The sequence below is a fragment of the Propithecus coquereli genome, unplaced genomic scaffold (genome assembly GCF_000956105.1).
Source record: "Propithecus coquereli isolate 6110/MARCELLA unplaced genomic scaffold, Pcoq_1.0 Scaffold10, whole genome shotgun sequence".
In the NCBI taxonomy this organism is placed as follows: Eukaryota; Metazoa; Chordata; class Mammalia; order Primates; family Indriidae; genus Propithecus; species Propithecus coquereli.
In genome coordinates this window covers 19,778,683-19,797,383 of record NW_012133858.1, presented here as the reverse complement: position 1 = coordinate 19,797,383, position 18,701 = coordinate 19,778,683, and the positions used below count along the sequence as shown (strand labels likewise).

General features: G+C 36.6%; 1 protein-coding gene across 1 annotated transcript in view; it reads left to right on the top strand.

The window, feature by feature from the left end:
* Positions 1 to 18,701, top strand: part of YEATS2 (YEATS domain containing 2) — an 82,167-nt gene that overhangs the window by 10,275 nt on the left and 53,191 nt on the right. The window contains exons 5-7 of the mRNA XM_012640055.1: positions 113 to 228; positions 4,424 to 4,585; positions 11,396 to 11,507. Of these exons, the coding sequence (XP_012495509.1) occupies positions 113 to 228; positions 4,424 to 4,585; positions 11,396 to 11,507 (390 nt within the window). The remainder of the gene's footprint in view (positions 1 to 112; positions 229 to 4,423; positions 4,586 to 11,395; positions 11,508 to 18,701) is intronic.

The following is an 18,701-nucleotide window of genomic DNA, read 5'->3' as shown; positions in this document are numbered from 1 at the left end:
AATTTTTTTTTAAATTTGAGTTATTTCATTCCTATCTTTTATGAGTTTTTGGTTTCTGTCCTATTAAAAATTGTTTAAAATGAAAATGAATGTTGATTATGATTTTTTTCAGGATACTTCTAGTGTTACTGGCTCCCATAAAACAGAACAGCGGAATGCTGATCTCACTGGAGATGAAACTTCACGACTTTTTGTAAAGAAAACGATAGTTGTGGGCAATGTGTCCAAGTGAGTATCCAGTTGAATTTATTTTGTCATCCATTTATGTTAATACTTAATACTATAGTATTATAGTAGGAAGAGGCCTCAGGAATTCTTTTCCCCAAGCTCTTAGTTGTTTCAAAAGTAAATCAAAGTCCAGAGTCTTTCTTAGAGTAATCTTGCTCACTTGTAAGCACAGAGTTTGAATCTAGGTCTCCTGTTCTTCATGTGGGTATTATTTCCTCTGTACTGCTTCTCTATACAGTGCCATTCTGCCTTGCCTTTCACAGTATCCACAAATGATAAATACGGGGAAGAGAATTTTTTTCTCAAAATATATCACTAGAGAAGAGGCAGTATAGGAACCTCTTACACTTTCATGTGTAGTTTGTAAAAGATGCTAAGTATTTGGAAACCAATGAGAATGGTAAATTCTCAGGCACTGTTCTCAACTCTAACTTTCATATCTTCATTTTTTCCTCCACATTTCCATTCTTGCATCTGCCATTTATTTGTGATTGGCACTTCCAAAGCTGAAACCAGATTTTTCTTCCCAGGAACCCATTTACTATTCTTTGTCTTCTTTCTTTTTTTTTTTTTGAGATGGAAGGACTTAAGTATGATGAGTTTCTTTGACTTTTGTTTCTTTTTCAAAACCTTACTTTAGTGACTCTAATGCAAGCCAGAGAGGTTTGCATCTAGCAAGTCATTGGGACATGAGAACAAATAGATAAAGTTTCATTTTCAGTCATCCATTTATGTTAATATTTTGGCATAAATACTCTTACTATCTTAGTATTATAATAGGAAAAAACCTCATGAGTGCTTTTCTCAAGCTCTTAGTTGTTTCAAAAGTAAACGAAGGTCCGGAGACTTGAGACTCTACTTTATAGTGTGTCAGTCTTCGACTCAGAATAAAATAGTACTTAGTAAAAATTTCTAAGATGTGAGCTCTTACATAAATGTATTTCACCAAGCACGTTAATGTGTATAAGTTAGGAAAAACTTTTGTTTATTTCTGACCTAGTTCTATCCTTAGGGGCCTTAGCTAATTCCTATAGATCTTCTCATAGCATAATGATATTATGTATGTTGTGTAAATATTTGTCCCAGATGTAAATATGTGAAAGGGATTAAATTATCTTGCTGGAGAAAAATTGATTACATTGGCCAAGATTTTAGACTATGGCAGTTTTAATTAATTTTTTCATGAAGTTTTATTTGCTGAACCTTATTAGTTATAGTTCCTTTCTACTCTCTTTTGTCATTTTTTATCATATTATCATTTCCTATTTTCATATATTTTTTGCAAATCAGATTGTAATCTCTTTGGGGTAAAAACTATGTCTTTTCTGTTTTTGTACCTTATTATAGTACTGGGTTAGTAAATATTTGATTCATGAATGAATTGATACATTTGTGAAAGGAAAAATATAAACATATACAAACCTGGTGAAATTAGAGAAAAAAGACACAAATAATATTGGAAATGAAAAAAGAAGATATAATTACAGATGCTGCACTATGAAAGAGATAAGAAACTGTTAACATTGTTATGCCAATACATTTGAAAATTTAGATGAAATGATTGTTTATGCCCAATCTTCTTGTGGCCTGGTGGAAATTCTTCCTGAATTTTCAGGCTTGGCCTTTTCTGGGCTGACCTGTCTTGTAAAGATGTCACTTCTCTCCACATTGATCTGGAAATATTTCTATTAAAATCCCAACAGGGTTCATGAAATTTACAGGCTGGTTCTTACATATGGAGAGTAAAGGGCTGAGATTGAACAAGAACACTCCTGAAGAGCTAGGTTGGGCAACTTGGCCCCCCTGCATTACTAAGGATTAATCATAGGCTAAAATAAACATGTAGGAGGACATGACCATATTTTCCACCAGAATCTAAGAAAGGGGCCTCATACTGAAATAAAGACAGGTCCCATAAAGGGGAGGGCTAACGATGCTAGTTTTACCATGGTCAAGACTTAAGGAAAAGCAACAAAGAAAATAAAGTACCTAGTACTAAGGAGGTAAAAGACTCTACAGGGAGAACTATGAGACACTGAGGAAGGAAATAGCAGAAGATGTAAACAGGTGGAAAACCATACCATGCTCGTGGATTGGCAGAATCAACATTGTTAAAATGACTATACTACCCAAAGTGATCTACAGATTCAATGCAATTCCTATTAAAAGACCAGCATCATTCTTCACAGATGTAGAAAAATTAATTTTACGCTTCATATGGAACCAGAGAAGACCCCGCATAGCAAAAACAATTCTAGGTAATAGAAACAAAATGGGAGGCATCAATCTACCAGACTTCAAACTCTATTGCAAAGCTGTAATATTAAAATCAGCTTGGTACTGGCACAAAAACAGAGCCATTGACCAGTGGAACAGAACTGAGAACCCAGACATAAAACCATCCTCATATAGCCATCTAATCTTTGACAAAGCAAACAAAAACATACACTGGGGAAAAGAATCTTTATTCAATAAATGGTGCTGGGAAAACTGGATAGCCACATGTAGAAGACTGAATCTGGATCCACACCTCTCACCCCTCACAAAAGTCAACTCACGCTGGGTCACAGATCTAAACCTAAGGAGTGAAACTATTAGAATTCTAGAGGAAGAAGTTGGAAATACTCTTCTAGACATTGGCCTAGGCAAAGAATTTGTGAAGAAGACCCCAAAGGCAATCACAGCAACAACCAAAATAAATAAATGGGACCTGATCAAATTAAAAAACTTCTGCACGGCCAAAGAAACTGTCACAAGAGCAAACAGGCAACCCACAGAATGGGAGAAAATTTTCGCGTGCTACAAATCCGACAGAGGGCTGATAACCAGAATCTATTTAGAACTCAGAAAAATCAGCAAGAAAAAATCAAACAGCCCTATCAAAAAGTGGGCAAAGGATATGAACAGAAACTTTGCAAAAGAAGACAGAATAATGGCCAAAAAACATATGAAAAAATGCTCAACATATCTAATCATCAGGGAAATGCAAATCAAAACCACAATGAGATATCACCTATCTCCAGTGAGACTGGCCTTTATCAAAAAGACCCAAAACGATAAATGTTGGCATGGATGCGGAGAGGTAGGAACACTCATACACTGCTGGTGGGACTGCAAATTAGTGCAACCTCTGTGGAAAGCAATATGGAGATACCTTAAAGAGATACAAGTAGAACTAACCATTTGACCCAGCAATCCCATTACTGGGCATCTACCCAAAAGAGCAAAAGTCGCTCTATGAAAAAGACACCTGCACTCGAATGTTCATAGCAGCACAATTCACAATTGCAAAGATGTGGAAACAACCCAAGTGTCCATCAATACATGAGTGGATTAGTAAACTGTGGTATATGTATACCATGGAGTACTATTCAGCTTTAAGAAACAATGGTGATATAGCACCTCCTATATACTCTTGGAAAGTGCTGGAACACATTCTACTAAGCGAGGTATCCCAAGAATGGAAAAACAAGCACCACATATACTCACCGTCAAACTGGTATTAGCTGATCAACATTTAAGTGCACATGTAGGAATAACATGTATTAGATGTTGGGCAGGGGGAGCGGGGAGGAGGGGACGGGCATATGCACAAACAATGAGTGAGATGCATACCTCCGGGGAAATGGACGCACTTGAGGCTTGGACTTGTGGGGGAGGGAGGGTAGGGGCATCATACATGATCTGATCATCTGTACCCCCATAACATGCTGAAATAAAAAAAAAAGGCGGGGGGAGACTTAAGGAAATGACTTGTTTTGGCTTTCAAAAGGCAGGAAACCAGGTACAGCCTTCTTGGCAGCAGTGAGAGGCACCAGAAGAGCCTAGAGTTCTCGCACCCTGAAACCTGAATGAAATCAATCCAAAGGCTAGAGGTTCCCTATCCCAGGAATAAAAATATGCCTGTTTATTTCCACCTTATATACCCACTTGGCAGGAGAAATAAGTTTGATTTTTTTTTTTAATTGCACACTGATAATCAGAAAACAAACTCTTAACAAAATGCTCTTTAGACCAAATAAATGTTTTAGAAAGAATGAAAAACAAAATGATTAGCTGCAAAGACGTTGTTTGGTTAGGTGATATAGCTGTTAAATATTGCTGGAATTTTAATCTTGTTTTAAGTAGGAGTTAATTGTTTTGTTAGGTTTTTGAAGGAAAAACTAATTCTGGTTTCTTTTTTTTTCTTCTCTAGGTATATACCTCCAGATAAGAGGGAAGAAAATGACCAGTCAACTCATAAGTGGATGGTATATGTCCGAGGGTCTCGTAGAGAACCCAGCATTAATCATTTTGTCAAGAAAGTTTGGTTCTTCCTTCATCCCAGCTATAAACCAAATGACCTTGTGGAAGTGAGGTAAGCACATTTGAGTTATTTAACCTAGGAAGTACAGATTTATTGAAGTGAAAGAAAAGTGATTTAACTTCACAACATTCCCTGGAAAATTTTATATTACTAATAATTTACCCAGCATTGACTCTTAGTCACAATGTAGTTTCAGCCATGGTTCCCTCTTGCAGATTACTGTCTCGATGAACATGTACCGTCCCCTCCGATCAGATTGTTACTACACTAATCGTATGAGCTGATTTTGCTTACCTCTGGAAATAGCTAACCTTGTTTATATAGATACAGATATACATAAAAATGTTACTGTTTTTTATAGTTATCAGAATATAACAGAAGATTCTAACATTATAGAAATATATAATGCTGAAAGTTCCCCATGCTCTCACCCTCTCATAAGTAACCCCTAGTGATATTTTTCCTTTACATATTCTAACCTGGTATAATCGTTGTTTTTGTTACTTCACAAAGATGGAAGGATGATATATTTATACTGTTGTGAAATTTGCTTATATCATTTAGGTGTATTCTTTACATCTATGTGATACTTTACATCATATACATGTTCATTGTATAAATGTACTATGGAAGTGGTTTTGGGTTGTTACCAGTGAAATCTCTGTCCTCTGTGCTGTTCAGAACATTCCCTTCCACCCCAGCTCTTAAAGAAAAATGGGTATCTCCTGAGAACTCTGCTGCTTCTGTAGCCCTTTCAAGTGGTGGCCGTTTTTACCATTGGGTCTAGGGGTGAGGTAGATGTCTTCCTTGATCATATTTATAGGTTCCTGTCCACTTTTCCCCTTTCTCCCTAAAAAACCTTAGGTCCTTTGAAGCCCCATGTGATCTCCTCCTCCTTTGTCACAGTTATCTGCTAATTTCCCAAATCACTTCCCTCTTTCAAAAACAGTCTTAGTACCTAGTTTACTGACGTTCTCTCTACTGGTATTTTTTTGTTGTTCTTAAGGATTTTGTGTGCATATAGGCAATTCATACAAAATCCTGGGCTCTTGGTTCATTGATTTTTTCACTTTAATGATTAGGTTATTGTGGTGATATGCCATGGAATCTATGCTGAGTTTACGGAGAGAAGTGAATTATATGAGAGCAGTGATGGATAGTGAAGATTTTTGTGGGCAAGAAATGGAAGTCTAAGTGAGGTTAGAAAATAGTTGGATTGGGAGTAGAGCTGGAAAGATAGAGGTTGGCGGTTACAAAGTGGAATGCTTGGAAATCGGATTTTTGTAGGTAGTACGGAATGTTTATATGAATAATAGTTATCCTAGTTATCAGTTGGTCTATTTTTTTCCCTACATCTAGTATACCCTAAATTCCCACGTAAACTTAGATCCTGTTCTGGACTGTTAATAACATTTATTCCTGTTACAGTAATATACTATTTTAGTTGATTTGCTTTATAACGTGTTCTGATATCTGACAGTATAGTCTCATCATCATTCTTCTGGATTTTTTTCTTAGCCATTCTTGAGTATATATGTTTTTCCAGATTACTTTAGAATCAAATTGTCAAATTACAGATTGAAATCGCACTGAATTAAGGGTTAATTTTCACATTTTTTTTCATTTTCAGCATTTGCACAGACAGCAGTTTTCACATTTTTTATGGTATTGCATCTTTCTATCTCCTGTCTGCCCGAGAATCAGTGTCGTAGTTCTGCAGTGCAAATGAGATTTTTTTTCTTTTATTACTACTTATAAAACTTTCTTCATTTTCTTGACATATTATACTGGATAGAACCTTAGAAAAGTGTTGATACCTGTTTTGTTTTGTTTTGTTTCAGTAGTAGAGCTTAATTGATAAAAGAGAAATTTTATTCTTAGGCTTTCAAACCCTAGTGTTGAAAAGACTTTGTCTCTGATTTAATTTAAATCTATACCTGATACATGAATCCCTTCAGAAATGCCCCATACAGCTAAGCTCAGGATCCATCCTCTCCTAGAAAACCACTAATGACCTAGACTTGAGTTTTTTTCCTGGAAGACCATTTTCCTCCCTGTTATCGGTCTTCTTCCTCCACTCATGCAAGCATGTACACACTGACACACAGTGTGGCCATCTTTGTGAAGATCTGCTCTTTATCCTTCAGGACATAGCTCAGAAGTTCCTCAGTGAATCCTTCCTTGTCCTTCTTTCTTCTGTGGGTTAAATTACAGTAAATGGTTGTTTACTTGAATGCCTGGGATTTTAATAATGTTTAACAATACCTTATAGAGTGACAATCTTTTCTGAGTTTAGATAGCCTAACTCCAAATGAGCACAGTGTTTTAATAAAGATATTTTTGTGAGTTTGGTGAGAAATAGACAAGTTTAAAAAATGCTGTGTCTATAAAAATGTAAGTAATAAAAATAATATATTTTTCAATGTCCAGATCAATAAGAAATTCCCTTACATGGTAAAAATTAAAATGTGTAGTCTTAGGAAAGAAAACATTTACTATAAATGTGAATCAGTTAAGATATATTAATCATATTTTTATTGATGATAGGTATGATTTACCCAAAAAATGAGATTAAAAACTCATTACATAAAACTCTTACTACTTAACAATACAAACTAATACCTGTTTTTTCCCTCCATTCTTATATCAAGAATTAGAATTTGTAAAACACACTGACTTCCTTTAAGTTGCAAAAAAAATACGCAGTAATATATATATAAGATTGTATTTCCTAAGAAATCCTTACTAATCTGCAGGTAAAGGTGTGGCAAATCATTTATCAGACTGTGTTATAATCCAAAGAAAGGATCATGCTGCATCTCCTTTTCAAATTTCTCTTTCATCTTGTACATCCGGAGTATTTTCTGCTCTTAGTAAATGAACTTCATTTCATGAAATTTGTGAGATTTTACATCATTGAAATAGCCTGTGGGCCAGGCACAGTGGCTTACTTATGCCTGTAATCCTAGCATTCTGGGAGGCTGAGGCAGGAGGATTGCTTGAGCTTAGGAGTTCAAGACCAGCCTGAGCAAGAGTGAGACCCCAGCTCTACTAAAAATAGAAAAATTAGCTGGGCATCATGGTGTGCACCTGTAGTCCTAGCTATTCGGGAGGCTGAGGCAGGAGTTTGAGGTTGCAGTGAGCTACGATATGAAGACACTGCACTCCACCCGGGGCAATTTAAGCATTATGAACAACAGTGTTAGGATTTTTAAGTGGTTATTTTAAAAGAGATTAGGACTTATATGCTTCTGGTGTTTAAAACTCCTGGAGAAATCATTTATTGTGATCACCCACACTTCTGTGTTTTTTTTATAGCAAATAATGTGTGTAAATCGATTATACTAATTTACATGTATGTCTCTCTTACTAGACTTAGAGCTTATTGATGTTTGGAACCTTGACTCACTTGTCTTACGAGGGTCTAGCATAGTCCCTAGCATGTAGTAAATGCTCATTTCATATTTGATGTTAAGTTATTGAATTCATGAGGTGGGCCCTTCTATTTGTAAGTGGCTTTGTTCATGTGGATGTTTGTAATTATGTTGAGTAGAGATCTATTATAACTTTCTCTAACTTGTAAACTTTCAGTACTTTCATATGCCTGTACCACCACACAGACAAAATCATTATAATCCCTTTTCCATGTAGCAGTTGTTCAGATATTTGAAAGCAGCTGTTGGGTTTCATCCACATTTGTTTCAGTTGTCACTTACGTGGCTTTGTTCTTTTGTCCTCCAGGTTATATTCCTTGACACGCTCCATTTATCTATATTCCTCTTAAGGTATTCTTTTTAGAACTGAACCTAAAACTCTAGACATGGTGTAACCAATATAAAGTAGGATAGAACTATTAACATATGTCTTAGATTTAATTATAACTCATTATGTTCTTTACAGGACTCCTAAGATGTTTTTTGTATCAGGTATCTAAAATGATTTGATGAAATATGGGAGGACTTTTGCACTGCCTTGAAACTTACGGTTTATCTTACTGTGAATCAAAGTACAAATGTGTTTCTGAAGCACCCTGAATCTCCTCATCACAGCATGTTTCCTGACAAAGAGGATGGGTAGATTATGCTCCTATAGAAGTATATTTTTCACATTTGGTTCAGATGTCATGGCAACTCTTAGCCAACTTCCTAAAAGCTGTGATTGTAAACTTTGTTTTTAGGCACAAGATAGTCACTAAACGTGTGCTAAGGTTCCGGGCTTGATACAGGGATTGCAAAGATGAACACCATATGGTCCCTCCCTTTGAGAAGTTTAGTGGAGTATACCTGCCCTTGGTGTATGTGAGAATAGCCTGGGCTAGGTCCCCAGAGAAAATCTAGTGAGCCTCTTCAAATGATTATATCTGTTTCATTTAGCTCCAATATAGGAATTCTCCAGAGTAGCACTGTCCAATGGAAATATATGTTGTGAGCCACACATGCAATTTTAAATTTTCTAGTAGCCATGTTAGAAAAGTAAAAACCAAAATTTAAAAACAAATTACTTAGCATGGTAATGCAATTTTAGGCTGCTTTATTAGAAGTCAGATAGACTTGCTGTGCCCTGCACCAGTCTGACAGTATCCAGTGAACACTATGTGCATCTAGAGGAGAGTGGCCTGGGTAGTGAGATCTGCCACCTTGGGGATATGGACTAGCACAGTGGTTAAATGTGGCCCCTGAGCCTTTTGCTTGAGTTTAAATCCTGGTTCCACTGCTTATTTACTGTGTGATCTTGGCAAGTTAGTTATTCAACCTCACTATGTCTCAGAGGGGATATTTCATAGTGTGGTTGTAAAGATTAGATCAATCAGTAGATATAAAGGGCTTAAAATATGGTTGGGTCATAGGAAACACTGTGTTTGCTGCTGCTACTGTTGTGAGGAACAGAGGTATTCATTCTGAAAAGAAAAGACGAGGATGTTGTAAGATGTTCTCTTGCAGGTCTTTCACGTAGAGGAAAAATTTATTCTTAGTGATTCCAAATGGCATATCTAGAACTGACATGCAGGAAGTAGAAGAAATATAACAACTATTTAGAAATGTAATGAAGAGTCTTATTAAGCAGTGAATTCTTGGTCGCTAAAGCCTTTTTTTTTTTTTAGCCCTATAATATGATTTTTCCTTCTTGGTCATTGATATATTTCAACATCTATGATTAATCCAGAAATACTGATGTTTGTTCAGGGGAGGCAGTCCTCTTTTGTGTGAAGTAACATATCTTTTGAAGTATAAAATTTCCATTGATAATTGGTAGGTCTTAGATTCCTTTTTTTTGGCTTCTAAAAATATGGTCGTGGAAGAATTTCCTGTCAAAAGCATTGTTCCTTTTTCTTGGCTTTATGTTTGTCTGTGTCTTCCTCAGCAGCAGTTCTTTCTGTCTATTCACTAAAGGTTAGCTCATGTACAGAAATTGAGGAACAGACCTAATTTATTATCTCCATTGTGAGAGAAATCCAGCATACAAACAGTGTGATTAAGGCATATTGCAAAATGAGTTTAGACTTACCATTTATTTTAGCTTTACAGAAATTTAAATGACCAAACTTAACATCAGTAGAATTTCCATTAATTACTCTTAAGTCCACCATGCCCCTTAGCCCCACTGTATCTCTGGTCTTGGATCCATTTTTGAACTATTATCTCAAGTCTACCTTCTCATTTGACCCCAAACCTAAATCTATACCGTCATGGTGGCTACTTCTCTCAGCTCAGCCGGTTTCTTCCATGCAAGACAGTCTAGTTTTCTTTGCTTTCTTTTATCTCTGGTGTATAACATGTTGTTAATTTCTGTGCTTTCTAGGCTACTCTCATACTCAGAGTTTTTTCCTATCTTTGGCTCTCCTGTCAGCTTCTGGCTCTGTGCTGCTTAATTCCCATCTGTTAGATTCTTCTCCAGCTTTGTTCTTGGATTGTGCCCTCACTGAATTCATGTCTCTCCTTAGTTTTCCAAAAACTCATCCCACTGGAAGTTTTTCTCCCTGTAATTTTGGCATCTTCTCTCACTACAATAATTCTAAGCTAGGAATTCCTAACAAGCATTTTCATTTTAAAGGCATTCTCTCTCTACCCCATTAACTTAAACCATATTATTTAAAGATCTCTCAATGAAATTTCTACATTTTTTATTATGGAAAATTTCAGACATATAGAAAAGTAAAGAGTATAATGAACCCTCATGTACCCATCATCAGTTAGTAACAGTTTGCCATTCTTGTTTCATCAATTTCCCTTCACAGATTCATTGTGATGAGATTTCTCTAGTCCACTTAGCATTCATTTACATTCCACTCTACCCACTAAAATCATAGTCACTGTTTGGGGGAGATTATACTGTGAACACAGGATCTTTATTTTAAAGTCCTTAGTAGATAGTTTCAAGTAAATTATCACTTTCAGATTGATCAATGATTTATTTTGTTTTTGCCTCAGTGGAGGAATAAATATGAGAGTCTGGGATCGGAACGTATACCTCAGTCTGTGTTTGTCACATGCCAATTAGGATCCTGCCCTACTGTGTGACATGCATCAGATCACTTTAGTTCCCTCGTCTATGAAAATGACATTGGATTATATGGTCTCAGTTTACTCTTGGCTCTTAGCATTTAGTAACTGAAGATTAATATACGCTTGAGTTGAATTTTTCTCTTTCTTTCTTTCTTTCTTTCTTTCTTTTTCTTTCTTCTCTCTAAATTATATTTAGCATTTTAGAAAAATTCAACATGAAGATTTAGCTTCAAATGAGGAAACCTAAATGATTCTCACACAGACATGAATTTCTTATTTACCCATTTTGAGAAACCTCTTCCTGTCTAGGATGAGAGAATAAACATGAGTGAATGTGTTAATGTCTGCTTTTCCCTAGAGAGCCTCCTTTTCACCTGACCAGAAGAGGCTGGGGTGAGTTTCCCGTCAGAGTTCAAGTTCACTTTAAGGACAGCCAGAACAAGCGGATAGATATCATACATAATCTGAAGGTATTGTAACAAAACAGTGCTCCCCAGAAGTGAAGTCTGTTTTTGTTAGCTTTTGACTCTTGAACAACATGGAAGTTAGAGGCACCAACTCCTGTACAATGAAGAATCCACATATAACTTTTGACTCCTCAATAACTTAACTACTAATAACCTACTGTACACTGAAAGCCTTACCAGTAACATAAACAGTCAAATAACACATATTTTGTATGTTGTATGTATTATATACTCTATTCTTACAATAAAGCAAGAGAAAAGAACTATTAATAAGAAAATCATAAGGAAGGGAAAATACACTTACTATTCCTTAAGTGGAAGTGGATCGTTATAAAGGTCTTTATCCTTATCATCTTCATGTTGAGTAGGCTGAAGAGGAGGGATTGGTCAGAGTGGAACTGGACAGTTCAAACCTGTGTTGTTCAAGAGTCAACTGTATTTAAAGTGGTAATGTTAGGTTTTCTGAGAGAAGTGACCAAGGATAGTGGAAGGAGGAGATAATATTTTTGAGTGTGTTATGTTTGCTGCTATACAACACTTCTTTGTCCTCTGAAGCTTGGGAAGGGAGTCACTTTACAGTACAATTTGTATTCTTTAAAAAGACGAACTAACTGGTCAGGTAATCAGAAGACATAAATCTTTGATCAGATCTCACTGTTAATATGTTTCTTGAGGCTAAGTTACTGAAATCTTTTTTTTTTAACTTTATTTACTTTTCAATAAAATGGGACAAATAATAATCCTAATCTGTTTATCTCATAAGAATAAAGGGTACATTTATCTTAAAAGGTTAAAGATAGAGGTGAACAAACGTGTTTTGTAAGTTACAAAGTATTATATGAGATTGTAATGCTTTTGTAAGGAATCCTTCACTAATAGTTATATCCATGTGGTTTATTGTGCAGCCATTATAAATTTGTTTTATGAGGTATTTTCTACACATGGGGGGAAACTGCCATTATAGTAAGTGAAAAGCAGTAGGCACACCTCGTTTTATTGTACTTTGTAGACATTGACTTTTTTACAAATTGAAGGTTTGTGGCAACCCTGCATCAAGCAAATCTGTTGGTGCCATTTTCTAACAGCATGTATTCCCTTTGTGTTTATGACGTTTTGGCAATTCTTACAATATTTTCAGACTTTGTCATTATTATATCTGTTTTGGTGATCAGTGATAATTGATGTTACTACTGTTACTCTATTGGGTCACCATGAACCACACTCGTGTGAGATGGTGAACTTAATCAGTCAGTGTTGTGTGTGTTCTGACTGCTCTACCACCAGCCATTCCCGTGTCTTTCCCTTTTCTCAGGTGTCCCTATTCCCTGAGACACACAAATATTGAAATTAGGCCAATTAATAACCCTACAATGGCCTCGAAGTGTTGAAGGTGTTGAAGTGAAACGAAGAGTCACACACCTCTCAATTTAAATCAAAAGGTAGAAATGATTAAGCTTAGTGAGGAAAGCATGTCAAAAGCCAAGATAAACCAAAAGCTAGGCTTCTTGCGCCAAACATTTAACCAAGTTGTAAAACCAAAGAAAAAGTTCTTGAAGGAAATTTAAAGTGCTATTCCAGTGAACAAATGGTAAGAAAGTGAAACAGCCTTCTTGATGATATGGAGAAAGTTTTAGTGATTTGCATAGAAGACCAGCCTTAATGGTCCCTTAAACCTAATCCAGAGCAGGGCCCTAACTCTCTTCAGTTATGTGAAGGCTGAAAGAGGGAGCAAGCTGTAGAAGAAAAGTTTGAAGCTAGTAGGGGTTGGTTCATGAGGTTTAAGAAAAGAAGCCCTCTCCATAACATAAAGGTATAAGATGAAGGAGCAAGTGCTGATACAGAAGCTGCAACAAGTTATCCAGAAGATCTAGCTAAGATAATTAATGAAGAGGCTACACTAAAGAGAAAATTTTCAGTGTGGATGAAACAGCCTTCTGTAGGAAGAAGATGCAATCTATGACTTTAACTGCTAGAGAAAAGTCAATGCCTGGCTTTAAAACTTTAAAGGACAGGCTGACTACCTTGTTAGGGGCTAATGCAGCTGGTGACTCTTAGTTGAAGGCAATGTTAATGTACCCTTTTGAAAATCCTAGGACCCTTAAGAATTATGCTAAATCTGCTTGCCTATAAATGGATCAACAAAGCCTAGATGACAGCACATCTGCTTATATCATGGTTTACTGAAATTTTTTTTTTTTTGAGACAGAGTCTCACTGTGTTGCCCAGGCTAGAGCGCCGTGGCGTCATCCTAGCTCACAGCAACCTCAGACTCCTGGGCTCAAGCCTCAGCCTCCCGAGTAGCTGGGACTACAAGCATGCGCCACCATGCCCGGCTAATTTTTTCTATATATTTTTAGTTGTCCGATGAATTTCTTTCTGTTTTTAGTAGAGACAGGATCTCACTCTTGCTCAGGCTGGTCTCGAACTCCTGAGCTCAAACAATCCGCCCGCCTCGGCCTCCCAGAGTGCTAGGATTACAGGCGTGAGCCACCATGCCTGGCCGGTTTACTGAATTTTTAAGCCCCCTGTTGAGACCTACTGCTCAGGAAAAAATGTTTCTTTCAAAACATTACTGTTCATTGACAATGCACCTAGTCACTGAAGAGCTCTGATGGAAATGTACATTTCAAGTCTTATATTTAAGAAATATATTTCCTAAGACCATGGCTGCCATAGATAGTGATTCCTCTGATGTATCTTGGCAAAGTTAATGGAAAACCTTCTGGAAAGGACTCACCATTCTAGATACCATTAAGAACATTTGTGATTCATGGGAGGAGGTCAGAATATCAACATTAACAGGAGTTTGGAGGAAGTTGATTCCCACCCTCATGGGTGACTTTGAGGAGTTCAAGACGTCAGTGGAGGAATTAGCTGCAGATGTAGTGGAAATAGCAAGAGAACTAGAATTAGAGCCTGAAGATGTGACCAAATTGCTGCAATTTCATGATCAAACTTGAACAGATGAGGAGTTGCTTCTTATGGATGAGCAAACAACGGGGTTTCTTGAGATGGAATCTACTTGTGAAGACGCTGTGAACATTGTCGAAACAACAACAAAGGATTTAGAATATTACATAAACTTAGTTGATAAAGGAGCCACAGGGTTTGAGGGGGTTGACTTCCATTTTGAAAGAAGGCTTCCTGTGGATAAAATGCTATCAAACAGCATTGCATGCTACAGAGGAATCTTTTGTGAAAGGAAGAGTCAATCTACGTGCCGAACTTCATTGTTGTCTTATTTTAACAAAATGCCACAACCACCCTGGCCTTCAGCAACACTACCCTGATGAGTTAGCAGCCATCAATACTGAGTCAAGACCCTCTCTGCCAGTACTATGGTTTGTGCCCCCAAACCTCATGTTGAAATTTGATCCTCAGTGTTGGAGCTGGGGCCTAGTGGGAGGTGTTGAGGTCACGGGGATGGATTTCTAGTAAATAGATTGATGTCCTCACTGTGGTGGGGGGAATGAGTTAGTACTGGCTCTGTTAGTTTCTGTGAGATCTGGTTGTTAAAAAGAGCCTGGCACCTTCCCTTTTTCTCTCTCTTGCTTCCTCTCTCACCAGGTGATCTCTCTCTGCACACACTGACTCCCTCTCACCTTCTTCCCTTTGCCTTCAACCATGAGTGGAAGCAGCCTGAGGCCCAGCCAGGTGCCCAGTCTTTGAGCCAGCAAAATCACCAGCCAAATGAACGCTTTTCTTTATAAAAAGAAAAACTTCACCCAGTCTCAGATATCCCTTTACAAAACAGTGCAAAACAGAGTAAGACAGCCAGCAAAAAGATTATGACTTGCTGAAGTCTCAGGTGATCATTAACATGTTTTAGTGATAAAAGTATTTTTTAATTAAGGTACATACATTGTTTTTTTTCTTTAGACATAATGCTATTGCACACTTGATATAGACTACACAGCATGGTGTAGTGCACTGTACTACACAGTGTAGTGTAAACAACTTTTATATGCACTGGGAAACCAAAACATTTGTGTGCTTACTTTATAGCAATATTCCCTTTATTGCAGTGGTCTGGAATCAAGCCTGCAATATCTCTGAGGTATGCTTGTATAAAACTGTATGCATATGAGATCAACCATGATTTTAAAAAGGTAGAAAAAATACAGAAGAAATATACCAAAATGTTGGAGTAATTGAAATAATGACATTGTGAGCAATTTCCATTGCCCTTTTTTTTGTTTTTAAAAATAATTTTGCAATTTTATATAATAAACATATTTCATTTTTGTAGTGGGAAGACAGACCATTCTTTGATGTTTCCCTAGGCCTTCTTTATAGTAGTTTCATGTATATTTTCTCTACATAAGATAAAATCCTAATGCTGTATGTCTCCCAAAGCACCCTTACTTTGTGGTTTATCACATTTTTCCCATTAATGGCTCCCAAAATTGGACTAAATAAAGATGAGTACATCTGTAGAATTCCTTTTTCATTCTGTTTGTTCTACAAATGCACCTCTTTCAACCTTAAGGCATACTGAAATTTACTTTCCATTGGTGATAGATGGTACTACTCAGCTTGATGTTTTAAGCTGTTATCTGGAGATTACTGTAAGACTAAATTGTCCTGTGACCACAGAGAAGCACTGAAACCAAATAAAGAGCATACAGCCACTTTGTTTATAGTGGCAGAATACTGCCCCGTTACTTAGAGGAAGATCTAAAATAGTTTTGCTTTCTTTTTATTTTATTTTTAGCTCTGCACATACCACCTTATGCTGCACTGAGCCCAGCCCTCATTTCTAAAATAAAGGGAATTATTTACATAGCTCTTACATACTATATTGTACATATTACTTAGAGTTCTTGATGGAAGACTATTTGAGATGGTATTTTTAAATGACAATAAAGCGTTTTTTAACCTGTTTTTTTGAAAACATTGTTTTACTATTTTGTAAAATAGTAAATCACATTAGTATTAGTATTACTATGCTATTATTACTAATTAGTAGTAATACTGTAGTAATAGTAATACTATTAATAGTAATAGTATTTTGGATATTGGCTTTGAGACCTTAAATACCTATATCGTGGCCATGTAATCCTTATTTGTATTACAGTATCATTTTCCCTGTCATTTCTGTGTTGACTCTCAGAGCCATCTTTGATTTTTCCCTTTTTCTAAATACTTGCTCAGTTGTAGACTATTATTCTTTCTTTATAATCTCTTTTACATTCTACCCTCTGCCCTTCCTACTATTGCTAGGCTGTTATCCTACTGTCTCCTGATTGACTTCTTTAATCTACATCCTTTCCCCTCAGTCCCTTGTATACATCACGATCAGATTAGTCTGCTTAAAACAGCAGAACCCTTATGCTATTCCTTCTTCAGAAAGTGTGATTGAATTCCTGTTCAAGTTCACACTCCCCTGCCTCCTGTTTAGGGCTCTGCACATTTCCATTCAACCTACTTCCCTTAAATTATTTCGCACTAATCCCCTGCATGAGCGTTCTACTCCAGCCATGTTAATCTATTCATGTCCTAGAAATGCCTACGGCCTTCTTGTCTTGTGTCTTTGTTCATGCTGATCCCCTCCTGGAATGATTGTCTGAATTTTTTCCATTCTTCAAGTTCCTGTGTAGCTTTTCCTGGCTATTTAAGCCTGCTGTGATCTTTGTATTCTGAAATTCTGTAGTAAATAACAATGTATATTTAATACTGTAAATATTAAATACTAAATACTCTAATGTTAGAGTTATATAAAATTGAAAATTCCCAGAATTTATGAAATTCCCATATCCTGCATTTCTGACTGATAATCATTTAACCTCTCCTAAACTATCACCATGGAGCACAGCACTTCCCAAGATAACACATTGACCATTTAGTAAATAAACTTTTAGAAGTTTCTTTCATAAATGTATCTCAAACTGCTGTGTTTTAAAGAACCTTGATCTCATTTGTCCTAGTTTGATTTCCAAAATAATATAGAATAAGACCTTTTTTTCCACAGCAACCTCAGACTCCTGGGCTCAGCCGATCTTCCTGCCTCAGCCTCCTGAGTAGCTGGGACTACAGGCATGTGCCACTATGCCTGGCTATTTTTTTTTTCTTCTATTTTTAGTAGAAAAGGGGTCTCACTCTTGCTCAGGGCTCTAACTCCTGAGATCAAGAGATCTTCCCACTTCGGCTTCCCAGAGTGCTAGGATTACAGGCATGAGCCACCACGCCTGGCCCTAGAACTTTATTTTGTAAGAACTCTAAAACTGATGATAACCTTCATGTGTCTCCTTAAATCATTTCTTCTCCAGGCAAAACCTGTTCTTGTAACATTACTTGTATGCTGTGTTTTCCAGTTCCTCTTATTATTTTGATAACACTTCTGTTTTATCCATGTCTCTTAAAATTTGGTCCCAATGATGAAACGTACACCAGTGCAGATTATAAAGAGACTATTATTTCTCTGCCATGGAGGATATGAAAATGGATGTAACCTAAAATTGCCTGTATCTTTTTAGCAGTCATACTGTTGGCTAAGATTTAAATATTAAAACTCCAGATCTCTTCCATGGAACTACTATTAATCTTTTATCTTTTTGTCTTATAAACACTAAATCTCATGACTGACTGAGTTGTCCTCTCTGTTTGGCTGCTGAGGAACTTTGCCAGATTTGATATCTACCTCTTGCAAGCCTTTAAAACCTTGTATGTACTCACTTACCCCTGGCTTCATGTTTCTCCCTCTGTCTTTCCTTTCTACCCAAATTAATCATTTTTCCATACCAGTCTTATTGTATAATGTTTATATTCATAAGATGTCATAAATCCTTTTTTTAAAAAGGGATAGAATATAAATTAAAAAACAAACATCTTAGTCTCTTTCTATGCAAGTGCAAATTCTTTTGTTTATATTATTAATATTCCTTCAGTTTATAATCTTCACTCAAAAATAAATCATCATGATGTTAAAATATTTGAAGTCATTAGCATTGCCTATATGGCCTAAATTTTCATTTCTTTTTTCAAAAATGCTTGTAAATATAATTGTGTCATTGTACTGTATGCATTTAAAATACTTATAGCCAGGCCGGGCGCGGTGGCCCACGCCTGTAATCCTAGCTCTCTGGGAGGCCGAGGCGGGCGGATTGTTCGAGCTCAGGAGTTCGAAACCAGCCTGAGCAAGAGCGAGACCCCGTCTCTACTAAAATTAGAAAGAAATTAATCGGACAACTAAAAATA